Raw genomic sequence first — 27,191 nt, forward strand, 5'->3', positions numbered from 1 at the left:
GCTTGACTTGTATTTATTTGATACTGTGTTTCTATTAATTTAGCTCCAATCACTTGTTTGTTTTAGCTTTTGAGCAACCACTTCACACTGATGACTATTAAATTTTGAAGTCTTTTACACACGTACTTTTGTTGAGCTTTGTCATCCTCCAATCCTATCTTTGTGTGATTTGAGTTTGGGACCCAAGTACATTGCCTTAAATATTCATATTAAACGTGTTAAATTCAGCCCATTATGATGGTTTTTCTGGCTTTCATTTTTGGATTCTAGTTTTGTCATTTGAAATAACCCATTTTATTGTGTTTCTTATGTTTCTGTTTTTGTTTTCTAGTATAAAACAAGCAAAGAAGGGAGTGTAATGGGAGTTACAGTGTCCCGGCTTGCAATGTTGTCTCACTGCCAAGCTCTGTCGCAGGCCTGCAATTATTCTGAAGGTCAGACCTCATCCCATGACTGCCTTCTTTGTTACCTTCAGAGATATGTGACTGTGAGCACAATGCTCAGTGACTGGACCTCATTTAATGACCAAATTCAGAGTGAAGTGTCCTAAGACACATTCTTGGCTTGCTTTTGTTTTCTTCTTTCTCAAAAATATGCTATAGTTTAAAGGAACCAAAATTCTGGCAAACCAAAATGTAAAGCATAATTTCTAGAGTATAGCAATAGAAAACCCTAATTAAAATCATGTTTTTATTAGCTGTGGAATGTCAGGTATCTCCATCTTCCCCTGCCTGTGTAGTGGGCTACCAGCTATACATTTGGAGTCAAAGAAATTCAGCTACCAAAAAGCATAAATTAAAACACAAAAATGTATTCGATATTTTTGAACTTTAGATAGGTTAATACATATTGCAAAAACCACTATTTGCCTCAGAATGTTCTTTGCAATATTAATTTTTTTAGTGTTTTCCCTTTGTAAAATGAAACAGTAAATGGTCATGATGTATTTTTTAACCAGACAACAATGTTGTTCCATCATGAAATTAAATATATGTATATAATGGAAGCAATCAAAAAGCCCTTAAATAAAGATTGATTAGGTTATAATATATCCAGGCCAGGCATTGTGGCTCACGCATGTAATCCCAACACTTCAGGAGGCCGAGGCGGATAGATCACCTGAGGTCAAGAGTTCAAGACCAGCCTGGCCAACATGGTGAAACTCCATCTCTACTAAAAATAACAAAATGAGCCAGGTGTGGTGGCTTGTGCCTGTAGTCCTAGCTACTTGGGAGGCTGAGGCAGGAGAGTCACTTGCACCCTGGAGGCAGAGGTTGCGGTGTGCCGAAATCATGCCTCTGTACTCTAGCCTGGGTGACAGAGCAAGACTGTCTCAAAAAAAAAAAAAGAAAAAAAGAAAAAGGTAATAATACATTCATATAATGGCTGGGGCATTAAAATTTTTATTTTTGAATATTAAAGATATGGAGAAATTGTTTCAATATATCATTAAGTAGGAACAAGTTAGATACCAAGTTTTGCATTACATATAGATACATATAGATATCTGACATATCTATCTATATGTAAATATGCCTAGAAGTATATGTGTGTGTATAGATAGAATGTTTAGAGATATATACATATATACACCAACTTTTTTTTAGGAAGTATCTTTTAGGAAATTTAAATTATATTTGTCAAACTTCCAAAGTTTCTAAAATAAGCATGTATTCTCTACATAATTAGGAAAAAATACCTCTTGGAAGAAATGCCTAAGTCACAAGACGTTTCTAACTCCTTGTCTCTGTTGTAACCACATTACCCTATGAGCAGTCCTCTACCCTTTTTCAGGAGACCCTCAAAAAGCCCCTGAGAACTTAGTCATTTCTCTAAAAACATCAAATCAGTCTGGGCGCTGTGGCTCACGCCTGTAATCCCAGCACATTGGGAGGCCGAAGCAGGAGGATCACTTGAGGTCAGGAGTTCAAGACCAGCCTGACTAACATGGTGAAACTCCCTCTCTACTAAAAATACAAAATTAGCCATGCATGCTGGTGTATGCCTGTAATCCCAACTATTTGGGAGGCTAAGGCAGGAGAATTGCTCAAACCTGGGAGACAGAGGTTGCGTGAGCTGAGATCATGTCACTGCACTCCAGCCTGGGTGACAGAGGCAAGACTCCATCTAAAAGAAAAAACAAACAAACATCAAGTCAGTTGTTTATGAGAGGCAAGTGACATGATTTTGCTACTTAACACTAAACATGATTTCTTTGTCTTCGTATTTTTTCTATTTTAGGGGAAACAATAGTAAATGTCTTAGACTTTAAGAAGGATGCTGGGCTGTGGCACGGCATGTTTGCGGTAAGCTACTCGGATTTAAGGCCCTTAGTATAAATTGTGCTTGAGATAAGGCCAGCATGCTGTGTAACTGGAGCATCTCTCAGTGCTTGTTTGAAATTTAAGTCCCCTAAAGGTCAGTAATATTTTCCAGAGACTATATAACCTTTCCATTGGACAGAATGTTTTGAATGACTGCCATGCATAAGCTGCATGCTGCAACTGAAGAAAAGTAACAAGGTAGATGGGGATTCTTCCCATCAGAGAGGAACAGGTAGCATACTATGGGTGTTAGACAAAAAAGGTGACTTCCTTCCAGGTCTGGGCTTCAAGGCAGTTTTTATGGAAGAAGTGACAGCTGAGTTGGACTTTGAAAAATAGGTAAGCTTTGGACATACAGAAATTTTTGTAAGGGGATATAGAGGTAGAGAGAGGGGACACTTCAAGTGGCAAAACTACCTTATATAACATGCCATATAGGTGGAGAGAGAGAAAAAATACAGGGTTACCTGAATTGTAAAGGACCTCAGAGAGCATCTAGTCCCACTTACTGGATACTGCAGGAGCTGGAAAAGCATGGAAAATGAATCATGAGGGAAGAGGAGGTGGATCCCTTTTCACCCAGAACTCTCGGAATCTTCGTTATGTTTACTTTCTAGCTCTTTTCTGAAAGCTTTCCCATTTTCTTCTTTATCAGAAGTTAAAAATCCTTTTGAGGAGTTAAGAAGAATCTCTTCTCTGTGATACCAAGTGCAAGATAGGGACATGTGTGAAGAATTAAACACCAGTCTTTTCCTGAAACCAAAAGTTTCTCACCAGAGCTAGAAACTTGGAGAGAGAAAATAGTGTCTTGCAGTGATATCTTGGTTTCTTTGGGCAAATTAGAGAGTGAGCAAAATGGCTAATCTAAATACGAAGGCTTGGTTATTCTACCAAGCTGGGTCTCTTTGGGGACAGGGTGTCAGGTATGCTTGATTGGAGTGGCAGGAGAGACCCTAAATTGCATGACCCCTCAACACCTTCAGCTTTATCTAGCAAAAAAAAAAAAAAAAAATAACAGGTGTAGGCAGGACCTCCCGTAAGAAACAGGGACATTTTGATTTCTTGCTTTGTGATGCCCACCTACCCCTTTGTGGCATGTGGCAAGTACGAACATGATAAAAGCATTAAGTGGGTTGGAGGGCAGTTTGGCAGAGTCTGTTAACATTTTAAAAGCATATACTACAGCTGGGCACTGTGACTCAGGCCTGTAATCAGCAGCACTTTGGGAGTCTTAGGCAGGCGAATTACCTGAGGTCAGCAGTTCAAGACCAGCCTGGCCAACATGGTGAAATCCCGACTATACTAACAATACAAAAATTAACTGGATGTGGTAGTGCACGACTGTAATCCCTGCTACTCGGGAGGCTGTGCAGGAGAATTGTTTGAACCCAGGAGGTGGAGGTTGCAGTGAGCCAAGATCACACCACTATACTCCAGCCTGGGCAACAGAGCAAGACTTTGTCTCAGATAAATACATACATACATACATACATACATACATACGTACATACGTACATACACCAGTCCCAGCTACCCTGGAGGCTGAGGCAAGAGAATCACTTGAGTTCAGGAATTGGAGGCCAACCTGGGCAACATAGTGAAAGCCCTGTCTCTCTCTCTCTCTCTCTCTCTCTCTCTCTCTCTCTCTCTCTCTCTTTTTTTTTAAAAAACATATCCCATGTGACAGCAGTGCTACATATCCATATATGGAAATACTTGCATAAGCCCAGGGAAGGGAGTAGGAATGTGCTTCTTGAAACATTTTTTGTAGTAGCAAAAAATTGTCATTAATAGGGAAATGCCTAAATAATTGTGATGTAGCCAAACAATGGAATACTGTGCTGCAGTTCAAAAAGAATTATGTAGATCTCTTGTACTGATATGCGTAGATTTAGCTCTAAAACAATTTAAATGAAAAAAGCAAGTTACAGATATATATATAATATGATGCCTTTTATGTTTAAAAATACTTATACGTTTCTATGGGAACAAATGTCTGTGAAAATGCATTGAAGAAAGATTGGAAGGGTATCTGTCAAATTTGTAACTGATTATCTCTGACGAGGAGAGGAGGGAACCAGGTTGGAGGGTAGGTGTTAAAGGAACTTCAATCTTATATTTAATATTTAAGATTGTTTTCAAAGAGCATGTATTTGAGTATTACTTGTATAATTAAAATTGCTAACAAAATATCAGCTCAATTTTAAAATACTAAGTATGTATTTTGTATTGATTACTTTTCTTATTTCTTTGTTTTTCAGAATGTAATGAATAAGATGCACACAATTAGCGTACCCTACTCTGTTATGAAAACCTGTCCTCTCTCTTGGGTCCAAAGAGTACATGCTCACAAAGGTAGTCACCCGCAGCATCTGAGCTTTAATTATGTGACTGTTTGAATTAAGATTTCAGGGATTTCAGAGAATTTCAAATTGCCTTTGTTAGAAACATTTCTATGCCCCTGTCCCTTAACTGTAGAGTTCAGTTACTACAGAATTAGGTACCTTACCTGTTCATCTCACTGTTGTCCTGTCTTAAGCATTGAGATGAATTTTTTCCAAATGCGAGCCTTAAATTAGATTTGAGTGTCTTGGTATTCACAATTTCCTTGGCTGGGATACTGTGACCTGCCTAGAGGGTCTCAGTGAACAGACAATTGTAGGTCCAGTCAGTTGTCTAAATGTGATAATTTCTGCCTCTGAGCTATTGGCACGATCTCTTTGAAACCTTTTTTATTTTCTCCAAGCAAATATCCTGATTCCCCAAATAAGTAAAAATGTCTTTATTATGGTATATTACATATGTACGAAATTTATTGTGTATGTTAACTTCATCCCTTTTGAATTTATAGCCAAGGTAGCTTTAGTAAAATGTCGGGACTTGCACTGGGCTATGATGGCACATCGGGACCAAAGAGACGTGAGCTTGAGTTCCCTCCGAATGTTAATTGTGACTGATGGAGCTAACCCCTGTGAGTATTTCTGCACTGTGGGTCTGGGAATATCCTGTGTTTTGATAGATTAGGGGTTTTTGCCCTGTACTAAGATGTAATTCACATACTGAAAAACTCACTCATTTAAGGTGTGTAATTCAGTGGTTTTGGTATATTCACGAGTTGTGCAACCATCATTACAATCTAAGTTTAGAACATTTTCATCACCCAAAAAGAAACCACATACCCATTATCAATCACTCCCCATTTTTCCCCCTGCCCCCAGCCCTAGATGACTGCTAATCGATTGCCTGTCTCCCTAGATTTGCCTCTTCTGAACATTTCTTGTAAATGCAGTCATACAGTATGTGGTCTTTGTGATGGGCTTCTTTTAGCATGTTTTTCAACGTTCATCCATGTTGTAGTATCTGTCAGTACTTCTGCATTCCTTGTTACTACCAAGAAATCGTCCATTATATAGTTATACCACATTGTATTTACTCATTCATCTTTTGATGGATCTATAAGCTTTTAAACCATTCTTTTTGGCTCATTCATGTATAACCTCTTTCTGTCATGTAACTGGGTATTCCTGTGTTACCTGCTTTCCTCTACAAGCCCGCAAATCCTGATCCTTCACACAGTAGAATCAGGTAGAGCACTACGCTATTTGTCATAATGGACTTTTGTCCATAGTCACATTGATCATCATAGTCTAAAACACAGACATAGGCTTGACCTTAATATCATATAGAAGGTGGAGCTAAGCCAATATTAAATTGCACTGCCTATGACAGTTCCTCAGGAAGAGTTGCTAAATTATAAACTGGCTGCATGTTACCTGCAGTGTTATCTCTGATACTGATTTGTCAGTCTCATAGGAGCACCCTTATTCCAAGGTGTAACTTTAAATAGTGTCAGTAACCTTTTATGGACTGGATGAGCATTAATTTGTCCTTGAAATATATCAAACCATCTCACAGGGACAGTAAAATATTTGTGTGGAATTAACAATATACAATATGGGTTCTCATGAGAAATAAGTATGTCAGCTTTCTATTATTGTGGTTTTTTGTTGTTGTTTTTTTTTTTTTTTGAGACGGAGTCTAGCTCTGTCGCCCAGGCTGGAGTGCAGTGGCACGATCTTGGCTCACTGCAAGCTCCGCTTCCCGGGTTCACACCATTCTCCTGCCTCAGCCTCCGAGTAGCTGGAACTACAGGCGCCCGCCACCACGCCCGGCTAGTTTTTTGTATTTTTAGTAGAGACAGAGTTTCACCATGTTAGCCAGGATGGTCTCGATCTCCTGACCTCGTGATCCACCCGCCTCAGCCTCCCAAAGTGCTGGGACTACAGGCTTGAGCCACCGCGCGCGGCCAGCTTTCTATTCTTTACTATTTTCCTGCAGTAATGAAAATCACAATTTCAGCTTCAGGTTGATCTGTTCCAACTCCTTAGGGTCTGTATCATCCTGTGATGCCTTCCTGAGTCTGTTCCAAAGCCATGGACTGAAGCCTGAGGCCATCTGTCCGTGCGCCACGTCTGCTGAAGCCATGACTGTAGCAATCCGCAGGTACTGTTCAGGATGTCAGATGCTCTTGATGTATGTTACAACTTGAATGAAATGTACAGTATTTACCAGGAGATGACAAAGGGGTGTTAACTAATTTTCTGAGTAGTTTCAAGCGTCTCATTTTTCCCACTCTTGCTCAAAGTGTATGTAGTAAACTGAAAAATTTAATGTAATTTTGTATTTGTGAATTAGCTCTTTTTCTGTGCCATTTTGCTCTTCGGAATCCATAGCACCTTAGATTAGAAATAGACTGTTCCTGTTTGTAGCTTAAGTATGGATAGTGTATCTATAGTATACTCAAGACTATTACATATGTAAGTATCAGTGAATGTGTGTGTGTGTATATAGATATACTTTTTTTTTTTTAGATAGGGTCCCTCTTTGTCACCCAGGCTGGAGTGCAGTGGCATAATGATGGCTCACTGCAGCCTCGATCTCCTGGGCTCAAACAGTCCTCCTGCCTCAACTTCCTGAGTAGCTAGGACTACAGGCATGTACCCCCAAGCCTGGCTAATTTTTAAATTTTTTTGTAGAGATAGGTTCTTGTTATGTTGCCCAGGCTGGTCTCAAATTACTGGCTTTGAGCAGTCCTCCTTCCTTGGCCTTCCAAAGTGCTGGGGTTGCAAGCATGAGCCACTGAGCCTGGCCCAGTACGCAATACTTGATGATGATGATAATAAATGACCATGTTGCTGGTTTATGTGTTTACTACACTACACTTTTTTTTCATTTAATTTTTTAGAGATGGGGTCTTCCTCTGTTATCCAGGCTGGAGCACAGTGACATGCTCATAGTTCATTGTAGCCTCAACCTCCCAGACTTAGATGGTTCTCCCACCTTAGCCTCCTAAGTAGCTGGGACTACAGGTGTGTGCCGTCATACCCAGCTAATTTTTGTATTTTTTGTAGAAATGGGGTCCCACTATGTTGCCCAAGCTGGTCTTGAACTCCTGGCCTCAAGCAATCCTCCTGCCTCAGCGGTTGCTGGGATCACAGGTGTGAGACACCACACCCAGCTCTAATTTGGCATATTTTTGGGAGAGAAAATGGAGAATTTTTTGGTATTGTAGCCAGAGGAAATTTATCTTCCTATGTATTTGTATTTTTCTCTTGATGTTATTTCATTCACCAAACTTGATGGGTTTTTCTTTTCAGGCCTGGAGTTCCAGGAGCCCCTTTGCCAGGAAGAGCCATTCTCTCAATGAATGGATTGAGCTATGGGGTAATACGGGTCAATACTGAAGACAAAAATTCAGCACTGACAGTCCAGGATGTGGGGCATGTAATGCCTGGTGGTGAGTTGTGAGGAGCACCATTTGGTTTTTCATAAAGATTTGTCATCAGAGATAATAGAGCCTGATAAAATACAGAATCTCAAACCAGGACTCCTTAATTCAGTACTTAACTCATTTAATTTCTCAGAGCCTCTCTAATAGTTAAGTCATCATAATTATGCCGACCTTCCTGCAGTATTGTATGACTTACCAATTGTGAATGCTTCAGGTCCACTTCTTTACCTGGAAGGCCAAATACTAGAGATATTAAAGTTATCTGGTTTTCACTGTGATTGCCAAGCCATTGGGACTGACAGAAAATTAGAGCATACTGCTTCCATGAGTGTTTTGAGTTTGACCTGCCTAAGGGTAACACCTCATTCATCTAACCTGTTTATTTGGGCTTTGCATTCATCTTTAATATGTCGCTGTCTATACAAGCTTTACATTTCAAATATACTTATCTAGTTTCAGGTTTATGTTTAGCATTCCTGTTTGGTATTTTTACTTAATGCCACTCAGTAAAAGCAAGACTTTCTTGGGTTCACAGGATGAAGTTGTTATTTTACAAAGGTTTTCTAGAATCTTTGTCCCTTAACCTGTATTTTCTGTATGTTAGGGATGATGTGCATTGTGAAACCAGATGGACCTCCCCAGCTCTGCAAAACAGATGAAATTGGAGAAATCTGTGTTAGCTCTAGAACTGGAGGCATGATGTACTTTGGGCTTGCCGGTGTGACAAAAAATACATTTGAGGTACATGATATTAACATTTCACAGGGAAAATGTTTGGTGAGGTCAGAATGTTACGAGGGCAGATCCCCTGGTTGATGGGACATAGCATAACATGTGGTTGAGAGTGTGTACTCTAGAGCTAGACTTGTCTAAGTTCAAATTCTGACTCTGCCAGTCACTAGGTGACCTTGGGTGAGTTGGTTAACCTCTCTGTGCCCCAATTTCCTTATCTTTAAAATGTGGGTAATAATTGTATCTATGTCATAGGATTGTTGTGAGCACTAATTGAGTTAATGTTTTATAAAGTGCTTAGAAAGAGCATCTGGCATATAGGAAGTGCTGTTGTGTATCTGTTAGATTTTTAAAAAGGGTAAGATAAGCTGGGCATGGTAGCTCATGCCTGTAATCCCAACACCGTTGGAGGTTGAAGTGGAAGGATTGCTGAGGCCAGGAGTTTGAGACCAGCCTAGGCAATGTAGCAAGATCCCATCTCTACCAAAAAATTTAAAAAATTAGCCAGGCATGGTGGTGCATGGCTGTGGTCCCAGCTACTCAAAAGGCTGATGCAGGAGGATCCCTTGAGCCCAGGAATTCAAGGCTGCGGTGAGCTATGGTCATGCCACTGCATTCCAGCTTAGGGTACAGAGCAAGACCCTGTCTCAAAAACACACGCATGCACACACACACACACAAAGAAAAACAACAAAATAAAAAAAAAAAAAAGCGGTAAGAGGCCTCACAAAAATCCACGCTGGTGAATTTACCATGGTTTGAGCTTTGTAAATTCAAATTTAATTTCGAGAGTAAACTCCAATTTTGCTCAGTTACTAATTAAAAATGAAGACTGTCCTTTCACAGGAGTCAGGTTGCTCATATTATTCAGTCTTTCAGTCAGACAAATATTTTTTGAGCACCTTTTATGTGTCTGGTAATGTTCCAGATGCTTGGAGTTCATCAGAAAACAAAACAAAGCTCCTTGTGGAGCTCATGTTCTTGTGGGGCCAGCACATTCTAGCTAAACTAGCACATGGTTTTCCAGCAGGCACTTCTGCATGTGAAGCCAGGTTGTAATGGAAACTGCCTAGTGAACCTGGAAGTCAGAACAGGGGCGGTTAATTGTCTACATTTAATAATTGGAATTAACCTGTCTCAGGATACATTTTAGGGACCAGAGAAATTCACCATGCCAGGCGTGGGCATTCATAAGCTCTTCAAGCATGTGTTTACTGCCAGTCTCTTGCTTTACTTTCCTAGGTGATTGATTTACCTCCCTTGAACATGTATATACATTTAACTAATTTAAATCTCACCCTATTTATCTCTGTCACCCAGGCTGGAATACAGTGGCTCAATCATAGCTCACTGCAGCCTTCAACTTCTGGCCTCAGATGATCCTCTCATCTTGACCTCCCAAAGTGCAAGGATTACAGGCATGAGCCATTGTGTCTGTAATTTTTCTTCATTGACTTTTCCTTACTAAAAACAAGAGCCTCAAGCAGTGTTTGAAGATACTGATAATATTTTATTTCATTGCCTTTCCTATGAGGCAGTTCCCTAGCCAGAATTCTCAAGACTTAATACCAAACTGCTAGGCCTATAGTGATGAAGAAAATTTGAAGTCTGCAGTGTAAATTTCGTGATAGTGAAGTAGAATAAAAATCCTACCAGAAAGGACAAAGCTAGTATCTGGGTTTTCCAAATTAAAGTTCCCAGTATTTTTCTTCCTGGTTTCTTGCATTTAAATCCTGAGAGAGTTTACCAATGTAGTTAACATTTCACTGGAGAAAAGATCTTGGTTTTGAATTTGTTTTGTGGTTTTGGGGTTTTTTTTTTTAGGTGCAGCCTCACTCTGTCACCCAGGCGGAGTGCAATGGCGCGATCTCGGCTCACTGCCACCTCTGCCTCCCGGGTTCAAGCAATTCTTCTGCCTCAGCCTCCTGAGTAGCTGGGATTACAGGTGCCTGCCACACCCCTGGCTAGTTTTTTTGTATCTTAAGTAGAGATGGGGTTTCACCATCTTGGCCAGGTTGGTCTTGAACTCCTGACTTCAGGTGATCCACCCTCCTCTGCCTCCCAAAGTGCTGGGATTACAGGTGTGAACCACCACACTGGGCCAAGATCTAGTATCGACTAGTCAGAAAATAAAAATATTTTATAAATAATGCTACCAGGGAGAAAAACTTTTGTGACATGTATGGTAACAGAGAGTTGATTTTCCATCACTCCCATGTGCTAGCTATTTGAGGCAAGTGAAACTCACTTCTTCATCTGTAAGATGGAAATACTAATGCTGTTTCTATAGGATTAATTTGAGGATTAACTGTAAAGCAAGTAAACCATGTCTGGTACTGATAAGCATTTCATGATGTTATAATTATTATTTTGTATAAAAAATAAATCTTAAAAATTATCCAGATGAGGCTGGGAGCAGTTGCTCATACCTGTGATCCTAGCACTTCGAGAGTCTGAGGTGGGTGGATCACCTGAGGTGAAGAGTTCAAGACTGGCTGGGTGTGGTGGCTCATGCCTATAATCCCAGCACTTTGGGAGGCTGGGGCAGGCGGGTCACGAGGTCAGGAGATCGAGACCATCCTGGCTAACATGGTGAAACCCCATCTCTACTAAAAATTCAAAAAATTAGCTGGGTGTGGTGGTGGGTGCCTGTAGTCCCGGCTACTCGGGAGGCTGAGGCAGGAGAATGGCTTGAACCCAGGAGGCGGAACTTGCAGTGAGCCAAGACTGTGCCACCGCACTCCAGTCTGGGCGACAGAGCAAGACTCCATCTCAAAAAAAAAAAAAGAGTTCAAGATCAGCCTGGCCAACATGGTGAAACCTCGTCTACTAAAAATACAAAACTTAGCCGCGTGTTGATGGTGGACGCCTGTAATCCCAGCTACTCAGGAGGCTGAGGCAGGAGAATCGCTGGAACCCAGGAGGCAGAGTTTGCAGTGAGTCGAGACTGTGCCTCTGCACTACAGCCTGGGTAACAGAGCAAAAAACTCTGTCTTGAAAAAAAAATTATCTGGGTGCTGTGGTTCACACCTGTAGTCCCAACTATTCTGGAGTGTGAGATGAGATCACATGGGCCCAGGAGGTCAAGGCTGTACTGCAGCATTATCGCGCCTGTGACTAGCCACTGCATTCCAGCCTGGGCAACATAGTAAGAACTCATCTCTTAAAAAAAAAAAGAAAAGAAAGGGTAGGGGGCAGCTATCAGGTAGAAAAAATAGGTAAGAGACATGAATAGGCTACTCACAAAAGAAATACAAATGCCCAGAAAACAAAAGAGAAGAAATTCAGACATACTACTTATGAAATGCAATTAAAGCAATAATGGGATTAATGTCTACTGTCTTGAATTTAAATACTTTTTTTTAAGTCTGAGTATGGTGGCTCACTCCTGTAATCCCAACACTTTGGGAAGCCAAGGCAGGAGGATTGCTTGAGGCTAGGAGTTCAATACCAGTCTGGACAACATAGTGAGACTCATCTCTACAAACACATTAAAAATTAGCCAGGCGTGGTAACGCACACCTGTAGTCCCAGCTACTTGGGAGGCTGAGGTGGGAGGATTGTTTGAGCCTAGGAGTTTGAGACTGCGGTGAGTTATGATTGCACCATTGCACTCCAGCCTGGGCAACAAAGTGAGACTAATCTCATTTAAAAAAAAAAAGATTTTTTTTTTAATGAATTAACAATGGGATATATTTTTTGGTACTTGATTGGCAAAGTTTGGAAAAATGGATCGCACACAGTATTAGGCAGGACATGGGAAAAACCAGACATTCTAATATGGTATTAATGAGTGTAAATGGATACAACGGTTTTAGAGGCCAGCAAATTAAAATTGAAAAGACTGATGTCTTTTGTACAGATGCATAAATGAATACAGCACTATTCATTAAAGCACCTTTATAATAGTGAAACATTAGAATGGCCTATCCAGCTGTAATAAAAGACTGGTTACATTCTAATAGCTACCATTTCCTGAATACTGACTCTGGGTCAGATACCATACTTGTTTCTGCAAATCTGTTTGCATTCCTTAATCTTTACTCCAAGCCTGTGAGAGGCACAGAGTACTCCATTAAATGGCTGCAAAACAGAGCTTCAGAAAAATCCAGGCACTTGCCCAAAGTCTATGTTACTAGTAAGTGGCAGAGCCAGAAATTGAATTGACACCAATGACTATGCTGTCCTGTCCCCCATGAAATGGCATATTACAGAGCTATTTTACAAAGTGGGCTAAGTCAACTCTTACTAACTTGGAAGGGTATCTGAGATATACTTTGTAGAAAAACAAGTTGCAAGAAGTATAATATCTGTTTGAAAAAAAAACTCAGTACATTTATTTATATATACATATATTTATATATTTATGTATACATGTTTATATCTTCTTAAAAGTCCAGAGAGATAATAAATTGTAATTATTTGTTATCTCTTTAAAAGGGATGGAATTACTGGATTCACTATTATATTACGTTTTCACTGAGCATGTATTTTAATAACACTTTTTACAAATCACATATACTTTCTAAGAAAAAGCAAAGTTTTTCACTTCATTTTGTCTGTTAGGTAATTCCAGTGAATTCTGCAGGCTCTCCTGTTGGGGATGTGCCATTCATCCGATCAGGATTGCTGGGGTTTGTAGGGCCGGTAAGTGATGCTCTCATGTTGATTTTGTTACATTTGATCCAAATATTTGGACTTTAATTCACAGAACAGAACAAATTCTGATTAGTCCAAGAGTGTTACAGAATCACTTCACTTATATTTAGAGCAGTTCTTGTAAGGATGTCGTAAAATGAATTAGTGTTTATCATTTCCACTACCCAGATTCATTTGACTCCTTCAAACTAAGACATTTTTTATTTTCTTTTTTTACCCACTGGGGTCAGAAGATATAATGAGACATTTTTTTATTTTCAGAACTCTTTTCACTTATTCTCACTATCTCTCTCTGATTTGATTAACATGTTGCAATAAGTTAGAGCGTGCTGAAAAAAGTTATCTTCAGTAGCAAAGACAAACTATAATACATAGTGTACAGAGCATCTTCATGTAAACGATTGGCACTATGTGATGTGTAATAGTAAATCCTTTGAGTGAAAACAGTTTGGGCTGGGCGTGGTGGCTCACGCCTGTAATCCCAGCAGTTTGGGAGGCCGAGGTGGGCGGATCACCTGAGGTCAGGAGTTTGAGACCAGGCTGGCCAACATGGCAAAACCCTGTCTCTACTAAAAATACAAAAATAAGCTGGGTGTGGTGGCGTGTGACTGTAATTCCAGCTACTTGGGAGGCTGAGGTAAGAAAATCGCTTGAACCCTGGGACGTGGAGATCACACCACTGTGCTCCAACCTGGGCAACAGAGCAAGACTTCATTTCAAACAACAAAAACAAACTTGATGAGCCTGAGGATGGCAGAGCTCTAGGTCATGGAGGGGCTTTGCATGACATCATGGGAAGTAGGATTTTATTTTGTAAGTAATAGTCATTATTCCTAACTAAGCCCATATCCCTCCATTCATCTCTAATTACCTCCTACCCTCTCTTCTTTTCCACTTAACATCTTCAGTCATATAAGAGATCTAATTTTATTTTATTTCTTCCTTGCCATTTATGGAGGGGCAGGGTGGGTGAGGACATAGATCTAGGAGAATCACTCTTGACTTTTTCACTTAGCACCAGGAAATTCTCAGAGACCCACCTCCTTTTAGCTTACAGCTCCATGATTGAGGTCCAAGATGGAGCTCCAAGCCTCTCATCTGCATTCCAAGAAACAGGGAAAGGTGCAGTCCTCTTCTTTAAAGGAAGATTCCCTGAAGCTGCTGTGCAACACTTTCTCTTATTGGTCTGAACTAGTCCTACAGCCACACCTAGCTGCAAGGGAGACTGGAATGTAGTCTTTATTTTGGTCAACCATGCCCAGGTGAAAATTATCCTACTGTGAACAAAATGGAGAAATGGACATTGAAGGAATGGCAGCGACTGTCTCATTCTCTTACCAACACCATAGCTTTTCAGCCTCTGTTGGAAATGGCTGCTTTTTTCCTGACATACAGGTTGAACCAGTAGCTTGTTGAGGAGATGGGTTATGTCTTACACGGCCCAGTCACTGTGTAGGGTACATTGTGCTCAGTAAATCAGTGAGTGACATTCACATGGAGATAACTACTAGGTAGGCGAATATATGTAAATGGACTAAGAAATTTAGGAATTCTGTAATGAATGAGAAAAGTTAATTTGCTGCAAATGAGTCTGGGAAGATTATACAGTGATGCTTTTGGGGATTTGATAGTAGTTCCCTGCTGCTCTGTTTTCTTATTGGAAAAGAAAGGCACCTACTGCGTTCCTTAGACTTTTCTTTATTAGCCTAGTTCTAATCTTGCCAGATGGAAACAGCATTACCCTTACCAACCTGAAGCGGTCATTCTCCTATTTAAACTGTTTTAATCTCCTCCAAATTCCAATAGTAAATGAATACATTTTTCTTCCTCTGTATCCTCTGAATAGAAACATAAGCAAACTAACACATAAATCATGGCTGGGAAAATCAACTATGCTTGGGTGGAATCCTAGTTGTTTTCTTATAAAGTTCCTCCCTAAAATAAATATGAGTAAATTCCCTTCTTAGGTATCCTGTGAGAACTCATTGGCTCTAAGATGCCACTCTTTTCCCAGCTGATTTCAGAGATACCAGGGTGTGAAACGGTTTCTCTAGAATCCACAAAATATGGCAGTTGTCTTTTTAATATTTTTTAAATGAGATTTATCTAAAGGCAGGAAGTTAAAAGATGTCTGTTTCATTGTTTAAATCATGGAAATCAAGGCAAATCATCATTACCTTTCAGGGTAGTTTGGTGTTCGTGGTTGGGAAAATGGATGGCTTACTGATGGTTAGTGGTCGGAGACATAACGCTGATGACATTGTTGCTACTGGATTGGCTGTAGAGGCAATAAAGACTGTTTATAGAGGAAGGTGAGTAGTACAAAATTCAGATGTTAGCACCTTTTAATGGAATCTAAATAGATCTTCACATAGTGATTTCAGTTGTATTTTGTCGGTTCTCTTTCCAAGTGATCAGATTGTTTTTTTTTAAGTATTGCATAAGCCTGGCTTTTTTTTTTTTTTTCTTCTTCTTCTTCTTAGCCTGGCTTTTAATATATATTTCACAACATCTGGTTCTTCAGCTGTAACTAAGAGGATTAAGATGCAACTATATCCTCTACTTCAAATTTAAAGTATTACCATTTGTTGAATCCTGAGGACTGAGGAGAATTCTAAAACATTAACTTCCTACATTTCTTCAATGCAAAAGTAGTGCCATTCAGACTAATTGAGATAGATGCTACTCTTTAGGCATTTACATCTAAGAATTGTTTCTCTTGTTTCTGATTAAATTATATGATTTTAATGTGGGGATTGAGATAGTACATAATTTCAGATTCCATGGACAAAGTCAATTAGATATCTTTTTTCTTTGCTTATTAATGTAAGAAAAGATATTTGCTACACATTTGAGTGGTTGATGTCCTATTCAGCAGTTTGCAATCATGGATGTATCTCTTTAAGGCAAACTTGGTGTCCCTTTAAGAAGAAAAATTAATGAAACAGTTTCTGAAATGTATAGTTTTTTTGTAGTGGTGTGGCTTCCTATGAGATGTAAAGTCCATGGGGCACTATACCTGCCTTTGGTCACAGTCATATCCCAGCAATCGGTAGTGCCGGACACCTGGTAGGTGTTGGGTGAATGTGTGTGGAAGGAACGAAGGAGGGTGTCAGGCAGGCATGCCGGCAGACTCTGCTCTCTGGTGCCTTCCCATTCTTTCATGCATTCATTCAACAAATATTCACTGGGTGCCAACACTGTGCCACTGTCCTAGAGGCTCCGGCTGCGGCAGTGAACAAAACAGGCCAAGTCTCTGTCCTTGTGAAGCTCACATGCTTGTTGTGGGAAACAGACAGGAACCACATAAACAGGGCAATAGATAACGTGTGAGACAGTGACAAGTGCTGTGGAGAAAAACACATGGGGGTGGGGGTGGCCTGCCAGTTTCTATGAGGTGGCCTGAGAGTGCCTCACTAGTAAGGGGACATTTGAGCGGAGACCTCCCTCAGAACCAACTTCATCCTCTCTCCCATGGCCTCTCAGGTCCACTGTGATCTGCCCTGGCCTGGGTCTGACCTCTCTCCCTCCCGGTCTCTGCTTCACCACTTTGCTCCAGGCACACTGGCCTTCTTGCTGTTCCTCAAACCTGCCAAGCTCGTCCCTACCTCAGAACCTTTTCGCTTTCCGTTCCTTCTGCCCGGAAACCTCTTCCTCCAGATCTTCGCGTGGCTCGCGTCCTCACCTCATTCAGGTCTCTGCTCCAATGTCCGCTCCTCAGGGAGGCGCCCCCCAGCCACCCTGCCCTCAGTAATACGCCACCCTACACACCACTCCACCCCTTGTATATTGCAACATGGCATTATTCTGTATTTATGTGTTTGTTCTGTCTCTAACACATAAGTGCCACAAAGACAAGAACGTTGTCTTATTTACCACTATGTCCCAACATTCATGACAGTTGTGCTTAATACATATTATTTAAATGAATGAATGCTCATTTTGAGAGTAATGATTATGACATTTTCTTTTCTAAGCTACTCATTTCGGGTAGCATGGTGGGGTTGTCTCCTCTCTGTAATTCCAGTTAAACAAAGCAAATAGGACTGGTTGTGAAGGGAGTCCTGATGTGTTTGATCTGTCTCTCTTAGAATTGCTGTGTTTTCTGTGTCTGTATTTTATGATGAGCGCATTGTGGTGGTTGCGGAACAAAGACCTGACGCTTCCGAGGAAGATAGTTTCCAGTGGATGAGCCGCGTGCTGCAGGTGAGCACACCTTGGGGTCTGTGTCAGGTCAGCAGTGGCAGCAACCACTGCCTAAGCATTTCATTTTCTTCGATCAGCCAGTAATGCCACCTTATTTTTTCTTGCCAATCATTGCTCACATATTCTGGGTACTATTAGCAAAATCAGATAATTAATACCATTTCTCCTTGTGGACTACATAGTATTTTTCTGCTCAGGTTGCCAAAAACAATGGAATTGACTTGCCTCAGCAAATTCTTTCATGCCTGAGTGTTTACTACTTGTGAAAGTTTTAACTGTCATATGTGGAACACATCTCTGGCAGTAATCAATCCACTTGTCAACAGTCAGCCACAGTTTTACTGTGTGTCATAAGTGGTGCCGACGGTGTGAGGGATCCAAGAAAATACAGCTATTAGCCTTACTCTGAAGGAGCTTTCCTGTGGGGCTAGAGATGCTAGGTAAGATAAACCATGAGGGAAGGAGAATGCTTTGGGCTCAGTCTAAGCAATATGTCTGTGGTGGGGAGCAGGCTAGATTGATGACAAGAGCCTAGTCTTCGCTTGGAATCATAGACTTGGAATCCCAGCTCCATTTCTTACCAGGTATGTGCCCTTGGGCAAGTCATTTAACCTCACTGAGTTTGTTTCCTAACCTGCAAAGTGGGATAAAATTATCTGTTTTATAGAGCTATATGGAAGGATTAAATGAGGTAATTAATTGAAGTATATAGTACCTACACTCAGTAAATAATGATGGTGATTGTTATTATCCATCCCTACCAAAATTTTTTAAAAAATTATCCAGGCGGTGGCTCACGCCTGTCATCCCAGCACTTTGGGAGGCTGAGTTGGGTGGATCATGAGTTTAGGAGATCGAGACCATCCTGGCTAACACGGTGAAACCCACTCTCTACTAAAAATACAAAAAAAAAAAAAAAATTAGCTGGGCATGGTGGCAGGCGCCTGTAGTCCCAGCTACTGGAAAGGCTGAGGCAGGAGAATGGCATGAACCCGGGAAGCGGAGCTTGCAGTGAGCCAAGATCACACCACTGGGCGACAAAGCGAGACTCTGTCTCAAAAAAAAAAAAGAAAAAAAAAAAATTATCCAGGTGTAGTTGTGTACACCTGTGATCCCAGCTACTTGAAAGGCTGAGGTGGGAGGATCACTTGAGCCCAGTAGGTCAGCACTGCAGTGAGCTATGATCATGCCACTACACTTTAGCCTGGGTAACAGAGGAAGACCCTGGCTCAAAATAACATAATAATAGGAATAATAATGATAGTAATAATGAGCCAGGTGCTGTGACAGGCACCAGTAGCCCCAGCTACTCAGAAAGCTGAGGTGGGAGGATCGCTTGAGCCCAGGAGGTGGAGGCTGTAGTGCACTATGGTTGCACCTGTGAATAGCTACTATACTTCAACCTGTGCAACACAGCAGAAACCCATGTCTCGAAAAATAAAAAATTATAAGAATAGTCTCCAATTAGAGAGGGCCGCTTCCTCTCAATAATATTCCCTTTCATTCTCTGTCCCTTCACTCTTCTTTATTTTTCTACTTAGCACTTAACATCTTGTATGTTTATATGTATTGTTTTCTATATCCAGTATAATATAAGGCAAGATGAAGAATTTTTTGTCTCTCTTGTTCAGGGCTCAATCCCCAGAGCCCAATAGCCATGCTAGTAGACGTCGTAGTAGGCTCAGTAAATATTTGTTGGCTAAGTGGACGGTCCAAAGAAAGTGTGGCCTGTCCTTGCTATACTTAGGTATCAGTGGAAGTGTTCCCGAGGTCTGTAACTTCTCTACTTGGGGAACTTGAATTTATTAACTGCTAGTTAATAGCAATGTTGTAGAAACAATGCAAGCATGAGATGGTGGTATTGCTAGATTACCTTTTTTTTTTTTTTTTTTTGAGCCAGAGTTTCTCTCTCGTTGCCCAGGGTAGAGTGCAATGGCACGGTCTTGACTCACTGCAACCTCCGCCTCCTGGGTTCAAGCGATTCTCCTGTCTCAGCCTCCTGAGTAGCTGGAATTACAGGCACCCACCACCATGCCCAGCTAATTTTTTTGTATTTTTAGTAGAGATGGGTTTTCACCATGTTGGCCAGGCTGGTCTCAAACTCCTGACCTCAGGTGATCCACCCACCTCAAGCCTCCCAAGGTGCTGGGATTACAGGCGTGAGCCACCTCACCTGGCTGCTAGATGACTTTTAATATTTCTTTCTATCTCAGCGTCTGCAATTCTGAATTATCAGCTGATATGGCATAGGCTCTTTGTAGTAGAAAATCAGAAAAGAAAATATACTGAAGATAGACTAGTCAGGAAAGACTATGAAGAAGGTACAATGGGGCAGATCTCTGAAAGATGGCTAAGGGGCAGATGTGCAAAGAGAATATTTTTCATACCAATCATATTTTCAGACAGAAACCTTATTTTGTTCAGAATGAACTTTGGGGCATATAATGGTAGAACCTTTGGTGAATTACACGTTTTCTTCTATTATAGAAAAGTGAGTATACCTGACATTTCCCAAGATATTTGTTACTTTTCCCTGGAAAGCAACTATAGGAATTAACTACAGTGCCAATTTACTAATCCAAACTCTTGTGAAAGTCATTTGGGTTCCGATTTGGGCATGAGATAACAGGCCATTCTTTTCGCAGTCTTTGTAACTTATCAGCTTGGAGCATTTGAGTCCATAGTAGAACAGTAAATGACACCATGTATTCTAATAGATTAAAGGCCAGAGGTGGTTGAATTCCAGGTCTGTGTATAATATAAACTAAATACCTAACTCAGCACCTTCTAAGGAAAGGCAGTTAGTAGATGACTTATCACATGTGTTTTTAATGAGGAATTCAGGCTACATGTAGCACATTTGCTAACTTTCCGTGTATTCTAAAAAAACAGAAACTTAGGAACTCTGCCAGACTATCCATTTCCCAGTCATCTGTGTTGGTTGGTAGGATAGTCTGAGGATTGTGATTTTCAAGTTTATTCTTTTGCCCTTTTAAATTGTTTTTTGTTTGTTTGTTTGTTTTGGTTTGGTGTGTTTTGTTTTTGAGATGGAGTTTCACTCTTGTCTCCAGGCTGGAGTACAGTGGCATGATCTCGGCTCACTGCAACCTCCGCCTCCCAGGTTCAAGCAATTCTCCTGCCTTAGCCTCCCAAGTAGCTGGGATTACAGGCACCCGCCGCCACACCTAGCTAATTTTTGTATTTTTAGTAGAGACGGGGTTTCGCCATGCTGGCCAGGGTGGTCTCAAACTCCTGACCCCAGGAGATCCACCCACCTCGGCCTCCCAAAGTGCTGGTATTACAGGTGTGAGTCACTGTGCCTGGCCCCTTAAATTGTTTTAATAAAAGGCCTTGGCCACACATGGTGGCTCACGCTTCTAGTCCCAACAATTTGGGAAGCTGAAGCTGAGGGTCACTTGAGTTCGAGACCAGCCTGGGACAATAGAGCGAGACCCTGTCTCTGCAAAGAATAAACAAATGAATAAATAAATTAGCTGGATGCACTGCTTGTGGTCCCAGTTACTTGAGAGGTTGGGGCAGGAGGATCACTTGAGCCCAGCAATTTGAGGTTACAGTGAGCTATGGTCATACCATTGTACTCCAGCCTGGATGACAGAGCAAGACCCTGTCATTCATACATACATACATACATACATACATACATACATACATACATGCATAACTGTGAGTCCACTCTACTTCTAAGATTGTATCTCTTGTTCAGTAAGACCTATGGGTAATATGGTAGAAACCTCCTAACTAGTATTAACAGTTGGTCAGTTTTAGCCAGGCAGGATGGCTCACGTCTGTAATCCCAGCACTTTGGGAGGCCGGGGCGGGCGGATCACTTGAGGTCAGGAGTTCAAGACCAGCCTGGCCAATGTGTTAAAACCTTGTCTCTACTAAAAATACAAAAATTAGCCCGATGTGGTGGCAAATGTCTGTAATCCCAGATACTGGAGAGGCTGAGACAGGAAAATTGTTTGAACCCAGGAGGTGGAGGTTGTGGTGACCTGAGATTGTGCCACTGCACTTCAGCCTGGGAGAGAAAACGAGATTCCATCTCAAAAAAAAAAAAAAAAAAAAAAAAGGCTGGGCACAGTGGCTCATGCCTGTAATCCCAGCACTTTGGGAGACCAAGGCAGGTGGATCACGAAGTCAGGAGTTCGAGACCAGCCTGGCCAACATAGTGAAATCCCGTCTCTAATAAAAATGCAAAAAATTAGCCGGGCGGGGTGGCAGGTGCCTGTAATCCCAGCTACTCTGGAGGCTGAGGCAGGAGAATTGCTTAACCCGGGAGGCGGAGGTTGCAGTGAGCCAAGATCGCGCCATTGCACTCCAGCGTGGCAACAATGCAAGACTCTGACTCAAAAAAAAAAAAAAAGTTGATGGATTTCATAATAATGAGAAATTCTTCAAGTATTAAATTTTAATAGAAAATATCTACATGTGTATTCCTTGGATGTAGAGAAGTGTGATTACGAATATACCAACTTGAGGTCCAGGTCCACTTACGTCCATAAACTATATCAAAATGCATTGTCTTCAGTTTCTCATTTTTCTTTTTAATTTTTTTTTTTAAATTAAAATATAGAGATGGGGTTTTGCCATGTTGCCCAGGCTGATCTCAAACTCCTGAACTCAAACTGTCTTCTCACCTTGGCCTCCCAAAGTGCCGAGATGACAGGTATGAGCCACCATAGCCAGCCTGGTTTTATTTTCTGTAAAGTTAGCACCAGAATGTGGGTATTTGAAAAATGATTGAGTGGATGTCTTCACTTTAGGATTAACTTGCCTGACCTATGATCAGTGGTTTTTCAGGAGCTCCCTTTTAGTGTATCTTTCCAAAGCATAGCTCCTTCTGTGTTTTTGCATTTGTATTTTGTCAGTTAACATAATATTTAATTACATTGTGTGAAAACAAGAACAGCTGTCAAACAGTGTAGAAACACAGCTGACTTTAAGCAAACATGCAGTTACATGGCTGCGAGCACAGGTACGCTCGGGGTAGCTTGTGGCCTCCAATGCTCGGTGTGCTGTGGGCCTCACCCCAGATGGTTTTCAGAGGAGGTGCATGGTGACATGGTGAATCACTTAAGTGGGGGCTCCTTTAGAGAGTGCTGTTGTGTTCATAATAAAAATGCCTTACCTCTGTTTAATTAGGCGTTGTTGGCTGATAGCTAAAAGATTAAAGGAACCAAAACAAATTTATAGGTTTTTGACATTATCACTTAAGAGAGAACATATTGACTGGGCATGGTGGCTTATGACAGTAATCTCAGCACTTTGGGAGGCCAAGGTGGGAGCATCACTTGAGACCAGGAGTTCAAGACCAGCCTAGGCAGCACAGTGAGACCCCATCTCTCCAAAAACCTTAAAATTAAAAAAAAAAAAAAAAGAAGAAAAGAAAAAAATGTATTTTAAATTAGCCAGGTGCAGTGGTGCATCTCTGTAGTCCCAGCTGCTTGGGAGGCTGAGGCAGGAGGATCACTTGAGCTTGGGAGTTTGGGGCTGTCATGGCTTATGCCATTGCATTCCACCTTAGCTGACAGAGTGAGACCCTGTCTCTAAAAAGAATAAAAACTTAAAAAGAGAACATACTGAGAGTTACAAGTCAGTATCCACCTTTGTCCATTTAGATTGTATCTTACCTCTCTTCTTGTAATCTCTGCCACAGCTGAAAGATGTGTATTATCTTAATGATTATATTTAAATCTCTAGATATATGGAATCTTAATGATCTACCAGATTCTAGATCTAGAATGGGTAGAGCAAGAAAAATGGTAGAGTAAAATAACGGATTATACCAGGAATATGTCAAATGTAATAGAAGTGATCTCATTGAGTATTTTTGTTTGTATTTTTCTAGGCGATCGATAGCATTCATCAAGTGGGGGTTTATTGTCTTGCTCTGGTGCCGGCCAATACATTGCCAAAAACTCCACTAGGAGGAATTCATATATCTCAGACGAAACAACTCTTTCTGGAGGGATCGCTGCATCCTTGCAATATCCTCATGTGCCCACATACATGTGTGACAAACTTGCCAAAGCCCCGGCAAAAACAACCAGGTAATATGCTGGCTTCCAAGACCTGGCACTGAAATTCCAACTTCAAGAAGCTGGGTTCTCTCAGTGTGATTCTTTCTCTAGAATTAGTTTACAAAGACTTTGGGAGGCCAAGGTGGGAGGATCGCATGAGTCCAGGAGTTCGAAAACAACCTGGGCAACATGGTAAAATCCGGTCTCTACAAAAAAAAAAAAAAAAAAAAAAAAAAAAAAGCAAAAAATTAGCCAGGCCTGGTGGTGCACACCTGTAGTCTCAGCTACTTCAGAGTCTGACAGAGGATGGCTTGAGCCTAGGAGGTTGCAGTAAACCGAGATTGCGCCATTGCACTCCAATCTGGGCGACAGAACCAGACCCTGTCTCAACAAAAAAGAAGGAGAGGAGGCCGGGCGCGGTGGCTCAAGCCTGTAATCCCAGCACTTTGGGAGGCCGAGACGGGCGGATCACGAGGTCAGGAGATCGAGACCATCCTGGCTAACACAGTGAAACCCCGTCTCTACTAAAAAATACAAAAAACTAGCCGGGCGAGGTGGCGGGCGCCTGTAGTCCCAGCTACTCGGGAGGCTGAGGCAGGAGAATGGCGTAGACCCGGGAAGCGGAGCTTGCAGTGAGCTGAGATCCGGCCACTGCACTCCAGCCTGGGCGACACAGCGAGACTCCGTCTCCAAAAAAAAAAAAATAAAATAAAAATAAAAAAAAAAGAAGGAGAGGAAAGGGAAGATGGAAAAGGTGTTAAGGCAGCCTGGAGGCCAAGATATCCTTGAGATGCCTTTGGAGCTATTGTAGAAAGAAAGAATGTGTTTGTTAGGACTAGTCTTGGCTGCAAGTTGCAGAAAAACATAATAGCAGCTCAGGCAAGAAACAAGCTTATATTTTTGTCAGGTAAAAAAAGTTCAGAGCTAGGTAGTCCAAAGGCTAGGATAGTCACTCCTCGATCATGTTCTTCTAGCTTCCCATCTTTTTGCTCTGGTGTTTTGTCAGTCAACTCTTGCCATAGATACGCTACAGAACAAATAACCCTAAAACTCAGTGCCTTGAAGTAGCAAGCATTTACTGTTTACTCATGAGATGTAGATCTGGTTGGCTTGGCTGGAATCCACTGGACTTGACTTGGCTCCAGGCTTAGGTTAGGTTCAGAGCTGTTCCATGTGTCTCCTCATCACGGGACCAGCAGCTACCTGGGCCGTATGTTTTTTAAGGCAGATGGCAGAAGCAAGAAATCAAGCCAAGCCACACGAGCATATTTAAAGCTTCTGTTTGTGTCACATGTCCTAACATTTCATTGTCCTAAACAAGAAGTATACTTCTCCCATCCAGACATAACTAGGACAGGAAAGAAAGGAAGATTGTGAGAAAATAAAATAATCTGCCACAGCCATCATTAGCAACTGCCCCAGGGCTCATTAGGCTCCTCAACCTCTACATCCCAGCCAGCAGATAGGAGGAAAAGATAAAGAAAGGATACTCTTCCCTTTAACATGTTTTCTAGAAATTGCACATGTTACTTCCTCTAACATATTATCCTCCCACACTAAAGAATATAGTCTTTATTCCAGCTGTGTGTCCAGCTAAAAACTGGGGGTTCTGTTATTAAGGAAGAAGAATAGAATAGATACTGGAATTGATAACTAGCAGTTTTTGGCATAAGATGTTTACAGAATTTTATGGGAAAATCAGAAGGCATATTTACCAGGACAGCAGCGTCTGCAATTAGCTTCCTGGAGTTACTGCTTTCAGTATCTTTCGTTCTCTGTGACCCATAGACCCATAGACTCACGAAATGCACACAGAATAACATCAAGGAACTGCTGCTGAGTTTGTTTTATTGTTTTAAACTACTGCAAAATTCACTTTTTAAAATGTCATGCCTTTATTAATTTTATAATGTGAATCCTGGATTGCACAGTTTACAGAAATACACTCTGAGTCCCTGCCTGTATTAAAAGGCTATCTCCAACATGATATATCTATAATTTGTCATGAAGTTTCTTAGGGAGTAATATTGCGTATTTACTTAAAATTGTAGTAGAGACTTTGTAGACTAAAACTGGTCACCAATTGGAATACTTTATCTTTTTTGAGTTTTTTGTTTTATTTTTAAATTTTTTAAACTTTCCATTTTGAAATAATTTCACACACAAAAGTTGCCACATGGTGCAAAGATTTTCCTTACATCCTTTACCCAGCTTCCCCAAATATTTACCCTTTGAAAATTGATTATATGATTTAAGTGATTTTTCTTTCATTTGTTTCAGTATATTCAGGATCAGCAGATTTTGATAGAATAAAAGGTTGTTTTTTTTTTTTTGAGATGGAGTCTCGCTCTGTCGTCCAGGCTGGAGTGCAGTGGCGCCATCTTGGCTCACTGCAACTTCTGCCTCCTGGGTTCATGCCATTCTCCTGCCTTAGCCTCCCGAGTAGCTGGGACTATAGGTGCCCGCCACCACGCCTGGCTAATTTTTTTTTTTGTATTTTTAGTAGAGACAGGGTTTCACTGTGTTAGCCAGGATGGTCTCGATCTCCTGACCTCGTGATCCGCCCGCCTTGGCCTCCCAAAGTGCTGGGATTATAGGCATGAGCCACCGCGCCCGGTCAAATAAAACATTTTAAATATTAATCCAGTATAGCATCAGCCTTATTTAAAACCTAGCTGGCAATAAGCTTTTTTTAATCATCTTTTTGCCATCTTCTTAGTTCCATAAGGCGGTGACCATGAAGAGAGGGGGACAGTGCCTAGCACTTTTTTCTAGAGAGGAAGTGGGCTCCCCTGTTTATTTTGAAGTGTCGAACCTATGGAAAAGTTAGAAGAATAGTACGGTGAGGAGCACCCATGTAACCTACCCTAGATTTACCAATTGCTGCCTTTTTTTTTTTTTTTTTTGAGATAGAGTTCGCTCTGTTGCCTAGGCTGGAGTGCAGTGGCGTGATCCGGCTCACTGCAACCTCTGCCATCCAGGATCCAACCACCTGAGTACCTGGGATTACAGGTGTGAGCTACCACGTCCAGCTAATTTTTGTATTTTTAGTAGAGATGGGGTTTTGCCATGTTGGCCAGGATAGTCTCAAATTCCTGGCCTCACATGGTCTGCCGTCTCTGCCTCCCAAATTGGTAGGATTACAGGAGCAAGCCACCATGCCTGGCATTGCTGACATTTTTTCCCCTGAGTTTTTTTTGTTTTTGTTTTTGCTTTTTTTGAGACAGGGTCTTAACACTGTTGCCCAGGCTGGAGTACAGTTGCACAATCTCAGCTCACTGCGGCTTTGAACTCTGGCACAAACGATCCTCCCACCTCAGCCTCCCGAGTAGCCTGGACTTAAGATGTCTGCCTCCATACCAGGCTAATCTTTTTGTATTTGTAGAGACAGGGTTTTGCCATGTTGCCCAGGCTGGTCTCAAACTCCTGGGCTCAAGT

The 27,191-nt window shown here is 41.3% G+C and overlaps 1 protein-coding gene across 19 annotated transcripts in view; it reads left to right on the forward strand.

Moving 5' to 3' along the window:
• DIP2B (disco interacting protein 2 homolog B) overlaps nt 1-27,191 on the forward strand; it is a 257,070-nt gene that overhangs the window by 198,248 nt on the left and 31,631 nt on the right. For 11 of the 19 annotated variants that reach the window (XM_065525172.2, XM_065525174.2, XM_065525175.2 and 8 more), the window contains 12 exons: nt 332-434; nt 2,242-2,306; nt 4,586-4,679; nt 5,176-5,295; nt 6,713-6,827; nt 7,982-8,121; nt 8,720-8,856; nt 13,414-13,494; nt 15,691-15,818; nt 17,066-17,200; nt 17,598-17,712; nt 23,582-23,783. In XM_065525172.2, the coding sequence (XP_065381244.1) occupies nt 332-434; nt 2,242-2,306; nt 4,586-4,679; nt 5,176-5,295; nt 6,713-6,827; nt 7,982-8,121; nt 8,720-8,856; nt 13,414-13,494; nt 15,691-15,818; nt 17,066-17,200; nt 17,598-17,712; nt 23,582-23,783 (1,435 nt within the window). The remainder of the gene's footprint in view (nt 1-331; nt 435-2,241; nt 2,307-4,585; nt 4,680-5,175; nt 5,296-6,712; nt 6,828-7,981; nt 8,122-8,719; nt 8,857-13,413; nt 13,495-15,690; nt 15,819-17,065; nt 17,201-17,597; nt 17,713-23,581; nt 23,784-27,191) is intronic. The other 8 variants (XM_045365223.3, XM_074006828.1, XM_045365224.3 and 5 more) reach the window with 3 other exon arrangements.

This window comes from Macaca fascicularis, chromosome 11 (genome assembly GCF_037993035.2).
Source record: "Macaca fascicularis isolate 582-1 chromosome 11, T2T-MFA8v1.1".
NCBI classification, from domain to species: Eukaryota; Metazoa; Chordata; class Mammalia; order Primates; family Cercopithecidae; genus Macaca; species Macaca fascicularis.